A 15,629-nucleotide genomic window follows, 5' to 3' on the forward strand; every position below is an offset into this window, starting at 1 on the left:
TTTTCTTCTCACGCGGAAGGCGTATAGGAAAGAGGGGAAAGCCACGCCGAAATCGAGGTCAAATTTTCAGACGAAGATTTTCAGCTTTCTGATGGGAATATGACCTAGATTTTTTTGTTATCGTGTAGAGGAGGTGTCAAACTATAAGAACTGAAATTTTCAGCAAATTCCCAGAGCCTTTTTTAAAAACGTTCCCTTGTGCGATCGTTATAGACTTCCTGTTGATAAAAATACCTGTCGAGTTCTTTAGATAACACTGTAATTATTATCCGTTCTTACATTCCAAACAACTTACGTCATCATCTTTGCTTCACCTGAAGTTACATAAAAATGTGAGCAGATGTTTTTTCATGTGTAATTCAAAAACAAAACACAGTCGGGTACTGTAGGAAGATGATAATGAGAAACCGTAAAACCTGTATTAGAAGGGTCCCTCTAATAGAAGAACCCTCTGAGAGGAGCTTAGAACAATCAAAGAGCCGGCCCTTGTAATACAGGTATTGCGATATGCTGTAGAAGTAGTGTTTGAAAATTTGGAATTCAGTTAGAAGCAATAAAGTATTTGGATGGAGGTACTAATTCTCTGGGGATGGATGACGAACGAGACAGAAACTATCAGAAAGGTGTCAACTGATAAAATATTGGTGATATTATGATGAACAGTTTATCAGTTGGCAAAATGTTCATATCTTTCACAGGAATGGAGATAATTGAACTTAAAGTTGACAGTTTGTGGGGCTCTATTAGAGGAAATACGGTACCTTATTTTCAGAAACTTTTGAAATATGATCAAATTTCAAGTTCAAAAGACACAAAATATTTAGCATTTCTTGATGTAGGATCCACCCAAAAAATCTTATACCTACATGCATTCCCTACGAAGTTCCATTGCTCTTTTTTTGATTGACACATTGACTTTTTTCCTTTCTTTTTCGTTCTTTTTTCTCTACCCATTTCTTCAAACATCCCATTCATGCCGTTCAAATTGCGCCCATTCAAAGAATTTCTATTAGCAACAAAAAAAAAGAGAATCTCGGGAAAAGCGTTTTTCTCGAATGACCGTTTCGGGAACTGACCAGTACTTGTCCACTAGTTAAAAAAGAAGATTAAAATAGATTCATTTTCAGTTTCTCGGTAACCTCCAGATATCTGTTTCAAATCAGTTTTTTCTTAAAGGAGTACTCTTCTTTCTTCTATTTCGTCAAAAAAACATATCCGAAAATTGACCCGTTTTTCGGCAAAAGTTCATCAGACAAATTGTGTGTTTTCTTCCTTCGTACCCGCTTCTCCCGTATTAGATTAAGGAAGTCCTCTGGCTTTTGGTAGAAAATTTCTTTTTTTTCGGATTAGAGTAAAGATTTGCGTTGAATGCTAGTCTTTGAAATGTCAAAATCAGCAATTATTGCCTCCAAGAGTTTCGTGACTTACCGTAAACACTCTATTAGAACACAAATTTTGATACCTTCCACAGGAATTGAAATAATTGCGCTCAAAGTTGACGGTTTGATTGGGCTTCTATTAGAGGAAATACGGTTGTCATATTCTTTCTTTTAAAAATTGATGTCTGAAACCAATTCTACCGGAAAGACCATGATTTGAAATCCCAGATTCAATTTTCGATTTTTGCTGAAAGCTTCTGAGAATCTAGTGTTTTCGGTCAAAAACGTATGTTTTTTTATTATGCAAGAATGTCCATGAATCTGTTGTTTTGGATTGGCGTTCAGTTTTTTTCTTTTTTTGTATTTTCTTTCATTTGCAGGAGATACTGAAACTGTTTTCTATAATTTGAAGCACCTATCTTCAAACTTTTGAGATTTTTCATTTTTGGGAGTTCACATTCTTTCCTATGATTATAATACAAAGTTGCATGGAAACACCACAGAAAAATACTTCAAAGTTCTGGATAGGCTACCATTGAATCAAAAAACTGTAAAAATGTTCCAAGTTTTACAAAAAACTCCAGAAAAGAAGTGCCGAAACGGTTTTCAAAAAGCCAGATCCAAACGCAAACATCAATTGCCCATTTACTAAAAATCATTCTTTAGTCAGACACCAATTACATCCCTAGCAACTATTTTAATCTTTTTATGCATTCATCCATTTTCAGAAAAATTCTAGCATTTATTTCAAGAATTGCCTCGAATTGTTCAACGGATTATATTTTTATTGATATTCAAAATAAGCTTTGCAAGACAGATCTCCAATTGTTAATTCAGCAAAGAACGACCACAGTCTGAGATTGGAACCTTTGATCCCTGTCGAAAAAAATGTTTGAATTTTTGTTTTCAATTCGGATTATAGTATGACGAACAGACGGGATTGATGCTGTTCTGAAAATAACACCGAATGTTTGAATGTTTCAATTTTAATTTCCGTTCCATTTCTCTAAAAGCATCAACTTTTCAGTAGCCAGACGTTCTTTACCTCTTTTAAAAGTGGTCTTTGTTTTTCGAAATCTCCACTATCTTTCACTCATTTCAACCTTTTTTCTACTAAATCTCAATTTCTCATCCACTCACAATGTATTTCTCAAAAAAAAAAAGAAAGAAGAAAAAGACATATTCTTAACCGACTCTTTCTTTTTCCAGAAAGGCGTTTTGTCCTATCTTTTCCCTCTAATTCTGTGTTTTGCTTCATTAGAAATTCAGTGTTCATTCGGGGAGATTCTGAATAATTTCAGTATTTTGGAAATATATTTTACACCCTTCTATTTGTTACATTTCTGGATTCATTTTGAAAAAAATGAAGAGGATGTTAAATGGAAAAGGCGGGAATTCTAAAATTTTGAATAGAACCTAAAACATGGTGTTTTTTTTTCGGAACGTCGCCGAAAATGCGATAACCGTAACTCTACATTAAAATTAGCGTTGGTCTTCACACGAAAGATTTAAATTTAACTACTGAATGTGAGTCGCTACTCACACTTGTCAGCGGTAGAAAATTGGTTTTTATCTCCAGTAACTCCAATATTCTGAGAAATCTTACAACAAACCAGTAGGCATGTTTAGGTAATGATGAAGACGTCAGTGGTGATGTCAATATAAAAAACGAAGAAAAAAACGAAAACGAGGGAGGAAAAACAAACTGAAGATGGAGTCTTTCCGCCTAATTCGATCGTCGTTTTCCTCTTTTTCGTTTCTTTTTTTCAACCGGTGTGCCAGTGCTTTTTTCGATGGAAGGGGTGTCCCCCCTGGAGGATTGACTCGTCCCTCCACTCTTTACCAACCGAATATTTTTATATTTTTTGTCATATTTCCCTCTTCCATCTCCTTTTTTCTATCGTCGTTGTCCTCAATTCCATGCCATTCACCCGTCGTTTTTTCTTTTTTTTCTTTGCTCAGACTGGGTTCCAAGAAGAATAAGAACAATCTCTACTTTTTTTGGCTTTTATGGATCTCCTACAGAAAATTCTTCAGGTTCAAAGCTACTGCCAAGATCAGGACAGTGCAGATATTGGAACTGTCTGAGTGGGTGATATTTAATGCCCAACAGGTTATTTCATAGTAAAATGATAATCCGACTTTCGCTTTAAATACGAAACAATATAAGAACTGTTCTCTGAACTTATGCAGTTATCTGCAAAATAAAACAGTTGTTACCTGAAATTTAATAATGACTTTCTAGAAAACGACAATTAGATTGTGTTAATTTGTCTAGGTCCCTTCCCAATAAAGACCGATTCTGGGTATATGAATATGAACATTTCAATAATCCTAATTGGAGCATGAAAACTCTGTTTTATTCATTTGGTTAGGTCATTCTGAATTCTTTTAACTCTGCCATTAATAACTGATTATTTCAATTATAAATGTGAGTAAAAAACCTAATGCACTCGTCAAAAGAAACACAATGAAATACATATGTTGCTTGTTTTCTCCACCCATTTCTTTCCCAGCTCACAATTCTTCATTTTTCTTCTTCAATTTTTTTCCTAACCACCAGATGTCGTTGATTCCCTTGTTTCCTTTCTCTTCTCCAACTTTTGCTTATTTCTTCCCAAATATCTTCGAGTAGGGTTATGAAAAGAACATTAAAAACAAGGAAATTTGGATCTAAAAATTAAAGTGAACACTTCAATTGTTTTTCGATGGCTTTTCAAGTATTCTCTGAGTATACTTAGTTTATCAGACTCCCTTATACATTTTAAGATTGCGAACATTTGTTCAACTTCTCAAAATCTGAAAAATTGGATTTCTGGAAATCGGGAATTAAGCATAGGAAATCGGGAATTTCCTTATCAATTTTATTTATTATTAGGTTGGCGGGAAAGTCTTTGTCACTTTTTCAATAGTTTATTTCTCAAAGAAAAAATAACCGAATAATTAATTATATTGTCCATCATTATCAACAACATGTCTCCAACGTCCCTCAATTTATGGATTCCATTGCGGTAGAATCCAGCCGGGCGTGAGGCAAAGTATTGTTTGAGTGCCGCTTCGACCGCTCCACGGGAATTGAAGCTTCTTCCTTCGAAGGCACGTGTCATATCGCCAAATAACCAATAGTCGGAAGGAGCAAGATCAGGAGAATACGGGGGGTGAGGGAGAACATTCCATCCATATCCCATCAGCTCCTGCTTCACTTGTTTCGAAACATGTGGGCGAGCGTTATCATGTTGATAGTACACTTTCTTGTCTTTCAGGGCCGAACGGTCGACTGCTTTCTTGAGGTTTCGTAGTTGAGTAGTGTAGAGGTCTCCAGTTATTGTTTTGCCCTCGGGCAGAAGTTCCCAGTAGATGGGGCCGTCCACTCCCCACCACACAGAGAGCATAACTTTTTTCGGATGAAGGTCGGGTTTGGGGACATCCTGTGGGCTCTCTCCTTCTCCAACCCACTGGGATTTCCTGTGGTGATTATCGTAGAAGACCCACTTCTCATCTCCGGTTATTAGCCGGTCCAGCCATCGATCGCCCGCGTGGAGAGTGAGAAGAGTAATCGAATCGTCGACTCGGCGGTCAAGGTTGGCTTGAGTCAGGTGATGAGGTATGAATCGACCAAAAAGTTTTCTCATTCCAAGAGACTTCAAACCTTCAAGGACTGTGCTATGGTGAACTCCGAATGTGACAGCTAGTTCACGGCTAGATTGAAATGGATCCGATTGCAATGCGTGCTTCAGCTTGTCCAAATCCAACTCACGGGGTCTCCCAGAGCGATCCTTTTCATCGAGCGAGAAGTCATCTTTTTCGAAACGATGGAACCAATTGCGAATAGTATTGTAGTGAGGGGCATGTGTGTTGTACACATTCTTCAAGAAAGTTTCCGAATCCTTCATCGTGGTGTGAGATAGGAAGAGGTAAATCAAAACATGTCTGATGTGAATAGCAGTGGGAACAAACATATCGTTTCAATTACAGATGAGGAGCAGGGAAGGAGATGGGGACTTGTTTATATGGAAGGTTCTTATCACCTTGTTATTCACTAGAGTCGATATCATACACAGCCTCCATATACGAGAACAGTGATTAAACAAACAGAGTGACAAAGACTTTCCCGCCAACCTAATAAATATATTCACTGTTTCCGTTTCGTGCTCACTGACTTGTTTTTCCTCTTCCACTAAATCCGAAGATGATCCCAGATTTTGCTCTGCGAAAAGAAAAACTAGCAGTTCTGAAATATAACAATTGACGTCTTCAGTCTATTCTGAAATGTTAGCCATTCGCACGAATTCTCAAAATGTTGTGAGTATCCTTAATTATCTACCTACAGTACCGGTTAAGAAGATATATAGCGTAGTTTTCAGTTGATTTTCGGCCATTCCGACCATTTTCAGGAGCGTGGAGCTCGGCTATCAAATTTCCGATAAATTTGAAAATTTTGGACGGTGTAAAATAGACCGAGATTTGAAAATTTGAATTCACAGAATTTTTTGAAAATTCTTAGTTTTCCAGCTATCCATCGATTTCTGAAAGACACCTTTTTTCACGGTTTCAGTACAAAAACGGGGCAAAAAGATGTGTCATTCAGAGATCCGCTAATAGCTGAAAAACTAGGAATTTTCAAAAAAAATTTTGTGAATGCAAAGTTTTCAATCTAGGTCTGTTTTACACCGTCGAAAGATTTCAAGATGATCGGAAACTTGACAGCCGAGCTCCAGACTCCGAAAATGGTCAAAATGGTCGAAAATCAACTGACAAATACGTTTTTGTTTATCTCACTGACGGTACTGTAGATACAGTCACATTTTATAATTTTTAACTAGGCAATTAAAAGAAACAGTAAACACTTCCTAAAAATAAAACTCCGAATACTTCTGCTCTAACATTAATATATTATCCCATTCCTATGTATCAGTTTGTTGACTTTAAATGTTTCTTTTTTGAAATCAGTTTATATATTTCAGATATGGATGGCGTTCACCTACCAAAACTCGTTAATATCCCAATTACCGATTCGTCATGCTTCCACAACATTTCGAGAATCCTCATTCAACACGGACCACCAATTCTCGACACACATTTATGGCAAGTTTCTCTTTTTTTCTGGTTTCTACGGGATGTTTTCTCTGCGTTTCCAACTCTTCAGGTATCCATTGGTGACCCATTCATTCATGGACCTTCTTTTCCTTTTCTTCCTCTTTTTTCCATCATCATCATCACTATTTTCTTCCTCTCAATTTTTCTTTTTTTTTCGAATTTCCCATTTTCCCGCATTTATTTCACATTCCTGATGTTGCGTGTACATGCTTAGCTATTCTGCTAAAATGTTCGGGATCGGTATCTAAAATTTGAGAGAACTCAAAACTCAAAATCGTTTTCTATGTCTCATTCCCCCATTTGATGTATGAACTGGATATTCTCAAAATTTGGACAGCTCATCGAAATCTTCATTATGACAAGGTAAATAAGTTGAAAGTTTGGTTAATTATGAGTGATCACACAATGATGAGAGAAAAGTAAAAACAGATATAATGAGTGTCTGTGTGGCTGTCATCTATATTTTTTCTATTTTTAACAAAAATACTCAATATTCAGTTAGTTTCCGCCGTCGTCGTGTGTAGCAATATTCTATAGCTATCAAATGCATGTTTCGAGAATTAATTAACTGCGATACTAAGGATATACCTTTTTATTTTCCTGACTAGATACGCCTTTAGAATGTCTGAAGGCGATAGATGTCTTGTATAGAAAAACTGACCTGTTTACTATTACACTTTAGATAGTATTTATAATGGTTCATATGTTCTCTCTCTCTCTCTCTCTCTCTCTCTCTCTCCTTCTGAATAATACCCAACATTCGAGAACGTGGGAAACGGAAATAATGAATCAGGCAGTTCTAGAGATCTAGAATACTCGATTTCCATTTCCTCTGTTCTCCCAAAAATCTAGGTTGTATTCTCACGAATTACCTACATATACTGGAATCTCTTCAATCAAATGATGCAGAGAGCACAAGTTCAGAAGACTGCGGGGGCAAAAAGTATTCATGAAGAGAAAAAAGAAACACTTCCTTATAATTTCCAAAAGGCTTTTTGTCTGTCTAGTTTCCGGCGATCAGTGTGTTGGGGGTGGTAGACGGAGCAGGAATAAGAGTAGAAATCGTTTTCATTGTCAAATACATTTTGAATTAAATTCAGAATCTAACTATGTAACCCATGGGTTTCCAATTTATTTTGATTTCAAAAGAAAACAATAGAAAGAATCAAATGTTGATTTTTAAGATTTTTGGATTCTGTTTTTTTCTAACGTACTTTGAATCTTTCAATAAACCTGGATCATCTTATCCAACTTTGTGAAAGCCCATCGGATCCAATTTAGTTCTGTATGATTATGAAACGTCACCCAATTCCAGAATTTTCACATTTTTTCTCATTCATTTTGTTTTTTTTTCTCTCATCATCGACATCTGAATTGGTAATCAAGAACCTCTTCTAGATCAACCCCTCTTTACATGATGACTATGTAATCATGTCGTTTAAAACGGGATGTATTTTATGTTTAAATAGCAAAAACGAGATCTTTTTTGCTGAAATTCACATTGACCGATTTCTACATTGCGTTCAATATCTTTAGGACCCCCTCTATATTCACGGTTCTGAGAAAACGGTAAGAGATATCAAAAATCTGTGAGCATCATTCGTTTTTAAATTCAAAAAAAACCCCGGGAGCCAAAATTTGGTACTCATACCTCTTCTGGTATTAGTACACGGTCCAAAACTCTCTTTTTCAGCCGTTCGATATCTTTAGGACCACCTGAGATTTTCGCCGTAATTTCACTTTTTGTGTCAAAATTTTGATCCAAAAGTGGGTCAATGCCCGAAATTTTCATATGTGATATTGGTTTTATTACGAAAATGTTTCTGAACTTCACTGAGAATGTTTACATTTTTCGGCCGCTCGTGACCTAATTTTCAACTCGATGAGCAAAATTAAATCATCATTTAAAAGCTGTAATCAACGACAAAAAAGTAGGTAAACTAAAGAAATCAATTGGATTTCTCATGAATAGTATTTAAAATCACTTTGGCCAACTCATTTGGTATGCTGGAAACTAGATCGTTTGGTTCGGATTCATTTAGCATGTTTCTTACTTTTTGGAGAGAATTTTGGGATCCCTGATGCGGTTGAACAGCCTGACGCTGTGGTAAACGCAACAGGCATCATGATCCGAAGCCGTCTCAATAGAGTTCAGATCAGAATCCATGCCTGCCATGGCTATTTCTTGATTCTTCCGACTGTCGCTCATCGAGTTGAAAATTTGGTCACGAGCGACAGAAAAATGTAAAAATTCTCAGTGAAGTTCAGAAACATCTTCGTAATACGAAGACCAAGATCACATATGAAATTTTCGGGCATTTACCCACTTTTGGATCAAATTTTGACACAAAAAGTGAAATTACGGCGAAAATCTCAGGTGGTCCTAAAGATATTGAACGGCTGAAAAAGAGAGTTTTGGGCCGTGTACTAATACCAGAAGAGGTATGAGTACTAGTGATGGGAGGAATTTCCATTTCCATTTCCGTTTTCCGTTTTCCGCCCGGTTTTTAGAGTTTTTTTTTATGTTTCCGTTTCCGCGGAAAAAATTCCCGTTTCCGTTTCCTTCTCCGTTTCCGTAAAAGTAAAATCATGTTTCCGTTTCCGTTTCCGTTTTCCGGAAAACCGCCATTTTTTTACAGCGGAAACGGAAAAAATTTAAAAAACGAAAACATTAAACTGAAACTGGTTTGGAAAAAAACATGGAAAGTCATGCAAATATAGTCTTTAAACGTTAAAAACGGTATATTTTTACGTTTGAAGGGAAAAAAATCCTGAAAAATAAACGAAAAATAAAAATTTCCGTTTCCGTTTAAGTTTTAGTTTGCCGTTTTCCGTTTTCCGCCCGATTTTTGAAGTTTTTTTTTCCGTTTCCATTTCCGCGGAAAAAATTTCCCTTTCCATTTCCGTTCCCGTTTCCGTAAAAGTGAAATTTTTTTCTGTTTCCGTTTCCGTTTTTCACGGAAAAAAAATTCCGTTTCCGTTTTCCGTATTTCGGTAAAATGCGTTTCCTCCCATCACTGATGAGTACCAAATTTTGGCTCACTGATTTTTGAAATCTCTTACCGTTTTCTCAGAACTGTGAAAATAGAGGAGGGGGGTCCTAAAGATACTGAACGCACTGTATTTCATTTCATTCCTCTCTTTATATATTATTCTGGTACAGAAAATCGTAACAGTGGAAGAGAAACGCCGGTGGCCGTGGCCGAAGTTTCCACAACGATAACTACAGTATCCTAAAAAATGTTTATTTTCTGATTTTGTTTTCTCGACTTCCGTTTTTGTCGTTGTGGGACCTTCGGCAAAGGCCAACGGTATTTTTCTTCCACAGATCCGTTTTTTGTACCAGAATAATATATTATCTGTAGGTATTGGAATCCAGTTCTGTGCTCAAATTAGCGGTAATATGATTGTTTCTTCGATATCAGACCGAAGGCACTAAAATCAAGCTACAGTGATATTCATTACAAATTGAAATGATCCTCTTGACCCATAACTTTTCATAAATTTTCGTTCATCGTTACCCGTTCTAAATGTGTTCTTGCCCGGGATAGAAGGAAGATTGCTCATTTGCGTGGTGAAAAAACAAATGAACAACAATAAAAAGAGCGAAAAAGGAGTGGTCGATTTGTTATTCCGTTCTTCGCTTCAGTAGTTTTCAAAAAAAGAGAAAAAATGAGCAGGCGAAGAGAAGAAACAGAAGGAAATTCGTAATTAGACGTCATCCTCTCACAACTCAATTTATGAAATAGTTTATCTGGAGAAATTGTTTTTTCTAGGTTTTTTGTGTGACTCAAGATTTGTTTTTATTTGATTTTGCAACCTCCGACTGAGCGAGTAGATCATCTGTTCATCCAATTTTGGCCCGGACGCTTTTTTCGACTTTTGTGCCATGTTGTTTTTGTCAACACAGAGAAAATTTCCAATAGAGGAAGTGAAAAATATTGATGTGTTTCTGAATCACAAGATTCCAGTTTCATAAGAATTGAGTTTGTAAATTTGGGCCTGTAATAGAAGGGCTCCCCAACTTTTACTTTGTGCAGATTTTTCTCAGTTCCTTTCAATGATATCAAAAAGTTGTCGGGAATATTCCATTTTAACCCCCTACCTATTTGGTTTTGACCCGCCTGGAGAAGACGTTGGAAAAGCCCCTCACCAACAGGAATTCAAGATATCAACAGTACCCCCCCCCCATTTATTATAACCACCCACCCTCATCAACTGAAAAATAGGCTTAGGCAAAAACGGGCGGAAGTCAAAAAGATTCCAATAAAGACCCCCATCATTCCAGTATGACACCCCACCTCGAGTGGGGGGCTATAATATTGTTTTTACTTGGCTGAGTAGTAAACGTACGCAGCCACATTAAGGCGGGAAAGTTCATGTCATTTTGAGCCCCCACCTTTATGACCCCCATTTTTCAACTGGGTGGGGGGGGGGGGGGGGGGTTATTCCAGGTGGTGGGGTATAACCGAATTTTCCCAAGTTGTCAACGGATAAATTGTTTATCATAATATCACCAGCATTGTATCAATTGACGCCTTTATGATATTTTCGAAAGTATAATTGAGCTTGAAGAAGTTAACCGATCAAACGTTTCAGGAATTCCAAAGAAGAAATATGTTTATTTTTCTCTTTGGCTTTGAAAATTTTTTAAGAACTTCCTCATTATGATTTTCAATTTAAAAAATTGTTTTGTTTTCCGATCTCCTCTAAAATTCCCATGATTTGCTGAAAATGTTCTCTCTTTTTTCCGAATCATTCTCCAAAAACCGAATCTTTTGATTTAATTTTCTGTAAATCCTTATGTATCCATTTTCATTTTTCTCTAGTTTCAAATGTCTCCGCTTGGAATTCCACCAGATTTTCCGCTTTTAAAGAAGCAATGTTGTTCACCTAAAACCCCAAAAAGCTCGGTTGAAAACCTCTAAACTAATGAAGCGCGAGATCCGAAAACGAGGAAAAAAAAAAACACTTGTTAGAGAGTTGTCGACTCTCCATTTCTTTTCTTCTTTTCAAATACTCAAAATTTTCTGTCTGTGGCATTTTTTATAGAGGCACATTGAAATACTATTCGAGCTAAAATTTGAATTAACACTAGAAACAAAATGGTCATCAGCAAAATTGTCGTAAGTGTTCGATCTTTTATTTCAGATATGTATTTCCATAGGACACTTTTGATTTTCCCAGTTGAGATCTTATTTATTTGTAATGAAAATTTCCAAATACTGGAAAACCTCTAATAGAAGGGGTCCCCGCACTGTCACAAAAAAGCTGTCAACTTTGATCTCAATTATCTCAATTCCTATACATGCTATCAAAAAGTGTAAACTGACAAAACCCTTTTGATATTCTGATAAAAAATCTTTTTTTATATCATGACAGCTTTTTTATATCAGGAACTGTGATAAATTGGCACAAAAGTAAAATGGAGAAGGCAGAATATTATGATATTTGACACTGATTCTGCAGTCACGCAGGTGACAGTTTTGATGAATAACATAAGTAAGATGCCAAATTATTATTTTTTTTGTTCGAAAAATAATCTGAATAACTCCAGAAATATTTTCTCCACACCAGGAAACTCAAAAATAAATACACAAAATCTCTCATTCCGTGTTCCCCCACTCCTCCGAAATTTCGTGCTCCGTTCGTTTTTGTATCCGTTCGTTTCATGTCTTTCTCTCCTTTTCCCTTTCCTCAAACATCATTCTTGTTCCATTTCCATTAGAAGGTGTTTTTAATCAAAATTCTACTTTTTTCATCCGTTTTTTCGGACCCCAAGAGCAGATGGGCACTCGGATGAGTTTGAAAAATTAATTGACATTTTCTTTCTTTCTGATACTTTTCTTTTCTTTTCTGTGCATGGAACTTCACGGACAAATAGGCATCAAAAGAAAACGGATCAGTACTTTTAATTAAGATTTTAAAAAATAGTAATATTTTATTTTTTTTTAATGGGCGGCCAGAAAATACTAAAAATTTTGAAAATAGGATTCCAGCTCTTGAAAAGGTTTTTGCCGAACTGATTCGCTGTTTGACTCCATCCCACCATTTTTCCCAATTTTCGAAAGTGGCCCTCTCATCTTCCAAAAGAGTTTTCCATGAAATAATTTGAATCCACTCTAAAAAAGTAATTGCTAAATTGCATTCCTTTTTTGGGTCAAGGCCCGTTAGAGAGTCAAAAAGAGGGGGACAACTGGACGCTTTTGTTTCCCATTCCAATAGAGTCTTTTCTTCAAAAAATACCCATTCATGCCAGTCCGCAACTTCCATTTTTGACACAAAACCAAACGAAGAACCCATGGTTTTGGGTGGTGCGGTATTAGAATCATGCTGGAAATGTTTCATGGTAAGAGATTAACGTTTTTAGCATACTTGAAAAAAGGACACCTGTCATAGTTTCCTTCAGGATCAGTATTTTTGATCAGCTGAATTAGATATGATAGAACTTGACGAGTAATGCAAAATATGTAATATTAATTGGAAAACTGCATCTTGTCAATGAACAATGTTATAAGCCATCAAGCTGCGGATCCGTGCTGCCCCTCCTTTTTTTCCTGCTCGTTTAGTCTATAATTTGGTTTATAGACAAGGTACGGTTTTCCGTATCATGTTGTAAAACTCGTTGAGCTCTATATATCGTATTTAGTTTATGAAAAATATTGATCCTAAAAAAACTATAACAAGGCCATCCAGAATCCGTTTTGGGACCTTTTCAAGTCATTTTTAAAATTATTCTAGTTGTTTTCTAGGCTCAGAAGGTTTAATTTTTTAATTTCAACTGTTTCAACAAACCCCCTCAGTGAACCCCTAAGTATAACTATTATCTTTCATAAATTTTTATGGGTTCTGGAACTCTCTAATTAAATATGAGGTCATCAGTCATATTTACTCTTCAGTTCAAACTTGAAATTCAAGTCGCGTAGTTTGGTCCCGGGATATTAAATATACAGTAATCTTGTCAATTTAAGTCCTTGGTAGAAGGCAGAAACGTCCGTAATCTTTCTACAAATTTGAGATGTCCGAATTCCAGATTCTATGTTCCGTATTGTGGATTCCGCGCTATTCTTTGTCTCGGATTCCGTATCCCGAATTTTGTTTCTGAAAAAAGTCATTCTGGGCATCTCTGGTAGGAGCAGATAGTCTTCCCCGCTCGCAAGTATTTTCTTTTTAACTGGTATTTATTCTGTCCCAGATCAATCCAGTGTTTAGATTACCCAAAACTGAGCAATTCGACATTCTGTTCTGCAAAATTTGCAGCAATCTTCTATCGCATCTCTTAAATTTGGTTTTCTGAAAGCCACCACTTCAGACAGTTCATAAATTTTCAGAGGGTTTTCTCTTCCTTCTTTTCTTTGTGTTCTAATCCGCCCTCTTCTCCTCATTTCCGTTTTTTCCATCCCATTCAAACCCATTCCCATAAATCGTCGTGTTCCATTCGTCTTCTTCTGGGGTTTTCTCAACACCAGAAAGCAGCTGCCTTTCCGAAAAGAAAAAGGAAAATGGACGAATTCGTTGTGGTTCGTTTTTGTGCTGAGTAGAGAAACCCAAACGACCTTCTTCTATTTCTGATATCAACGTTTCCTTATTCTTCTTCGTATTCCCATATTCTATTCTTATTATTTTCCCATACCCAAAAAAAGACTACTAATCTGACGTCAAAGAATGCCTTCGCCTACATTTTGGGCCCTTTTAGGTGCTCCTTCATTATCATTGTTTTCTCTGTGTTTTCCTTTCTTTTTGTCTTTTTTCTCTCAAATTCATTTTCTCATCTTCTAAGAATAATTACCCAAAGGGACGTTTCACCCCCTCCCTTTCCATATTGTCTGGCGTCTCTTTTTGAAGTTCATGTCTCTAAATAATAAGTTTTTCGCCGATGGGCAAAACAATGTGAGAAAAGTTAATAGAATTCTATGTTTAAAATGAACACACTTTCCAATATTTTTACTGTTTATCATCCATATCCATACGAGAGTTTTCTGGATGAAGTAAGTCTTGGACCAATTTCAGTAGCGATATTTGCTCTACAGAGCCCCACCCAAATCGTCAACATTGAGCTCAATTATCTCGGTTTCTGTGAAAGATATCAAAAAGTGATTATCTAATGAAATATTGGAAATATTATGATGAATAATTTTACAGTTTACAAGATTTCGATATCTCTTACAGGAATCGAGATAATAGAGTGCAAAGTTTTCGGTGGGCTTCAATTAGACCGTACTTCCGGTGAATGTGAAACCAGATGTCCAACTTTGTCCTTATTTTCTTGAAATGTACTTTTCAAAAGTTACTAAATTCATCTCTAACTGAAAATCCCTGTTCCAAACCCTTTGAAACAGAGCACCCACTTTTTCGACACCTCATAAATATTCTAAAAATTATCTGTCTCTTGTTCTCTTGGCAGCTATTTGGTTAGAAATATGATATCTCATCCTGTCGCCTAGGGTTTTTTGCTCCAAAAAACAAAAAAAACGGCAATTGACACATTACTACAAGATACTTCTACTTATACTGTTCTAATCAAAAATGATTAAAAATTTAGTTGGGCGAATTAAGCATTAATAGGTAATCTATAACATTCATACTTGTCAACGGGTCCCCTTTTTAATTTATTTTAGAATGAATATTTTTGATCAAACTAAATTAGATATGATAGCACTCGGCAAGTCCTACAAAATGATACTATTTGGAATACTGTATCTTTTCTATGAACAAAGTTACATGCCATAAAGTGGCTGCTCCGGGCCAGGTCGCACCTGTTTTTTGTTTTGTCTGTAACTTTGTTCTTTGTTCCGCCAGGTACCGGTTCGCAAATATGGTAGCATTGGCATTGACTGAAAATTATTTCGAATTTCAAAAACAAGCTTCGAAGATTCCTAACATGACTGCAAGTGCAATTAAAAAATATATAATTTTAGCAGAGATACTGAACAACTTGTAAAATCACAATCACAGAAATTGTATTTTTAAACACGGCTATAGTAATCCTTGCCTCTCAATTTTCATCTTCCCCCTCAAATGTTGTATTTTCTCTAGAAAGTCACCGGTCAACAGGAAGAAGGCGATGAGCCCACAGTTTCATCGCTTTCTAATCTATCTTCCTCCTCTTCTTCCCATTCTTCCTCCAATTCGACAGCTCGTCGAATCACACTA

At 36.3% G+C, this 15,629-nt stretch overlaps 1 protein-coding gene across 1 annotated transcript; it reads left to right on the forward strand.

Moving 5' to 3' along the window:
- Positions 1-6,345: 6,345 nt before the first annotated feature.
- On the forward strand, positions 6,346-7,013 carry CBG26310 (the record flags this gene model as incomplete). The annotated part of the gene is made up of 2 exons (XM_045235636.1): positions 6,346-6,525; positions 6,975-7,013. The coding sequence occupies 2 exons, from the start codon at positions 6,346-6,348 to the stop codon at positions 7,011-7,013; spliced, it is 219 nt and encodes a 72-aa protein (XP_045098480.1).
- Positions 7,014-15,629: the final 8,616 nt, after the last annotated feature.

Source organism: Caenorhabditis briggsae, assembly GCF_000004555.2.
Source record: "Caenorhabditis briggsae complete genome, chrIV, whole genome shotgun sequence".
NCBI classification, from domain to species: Eukaryota; Metazoa; Nematoda; class Chromadorea; order Rhabditida; family Rhabditidae; genus Caenorhabditis; species Caenorhabditis briggsae.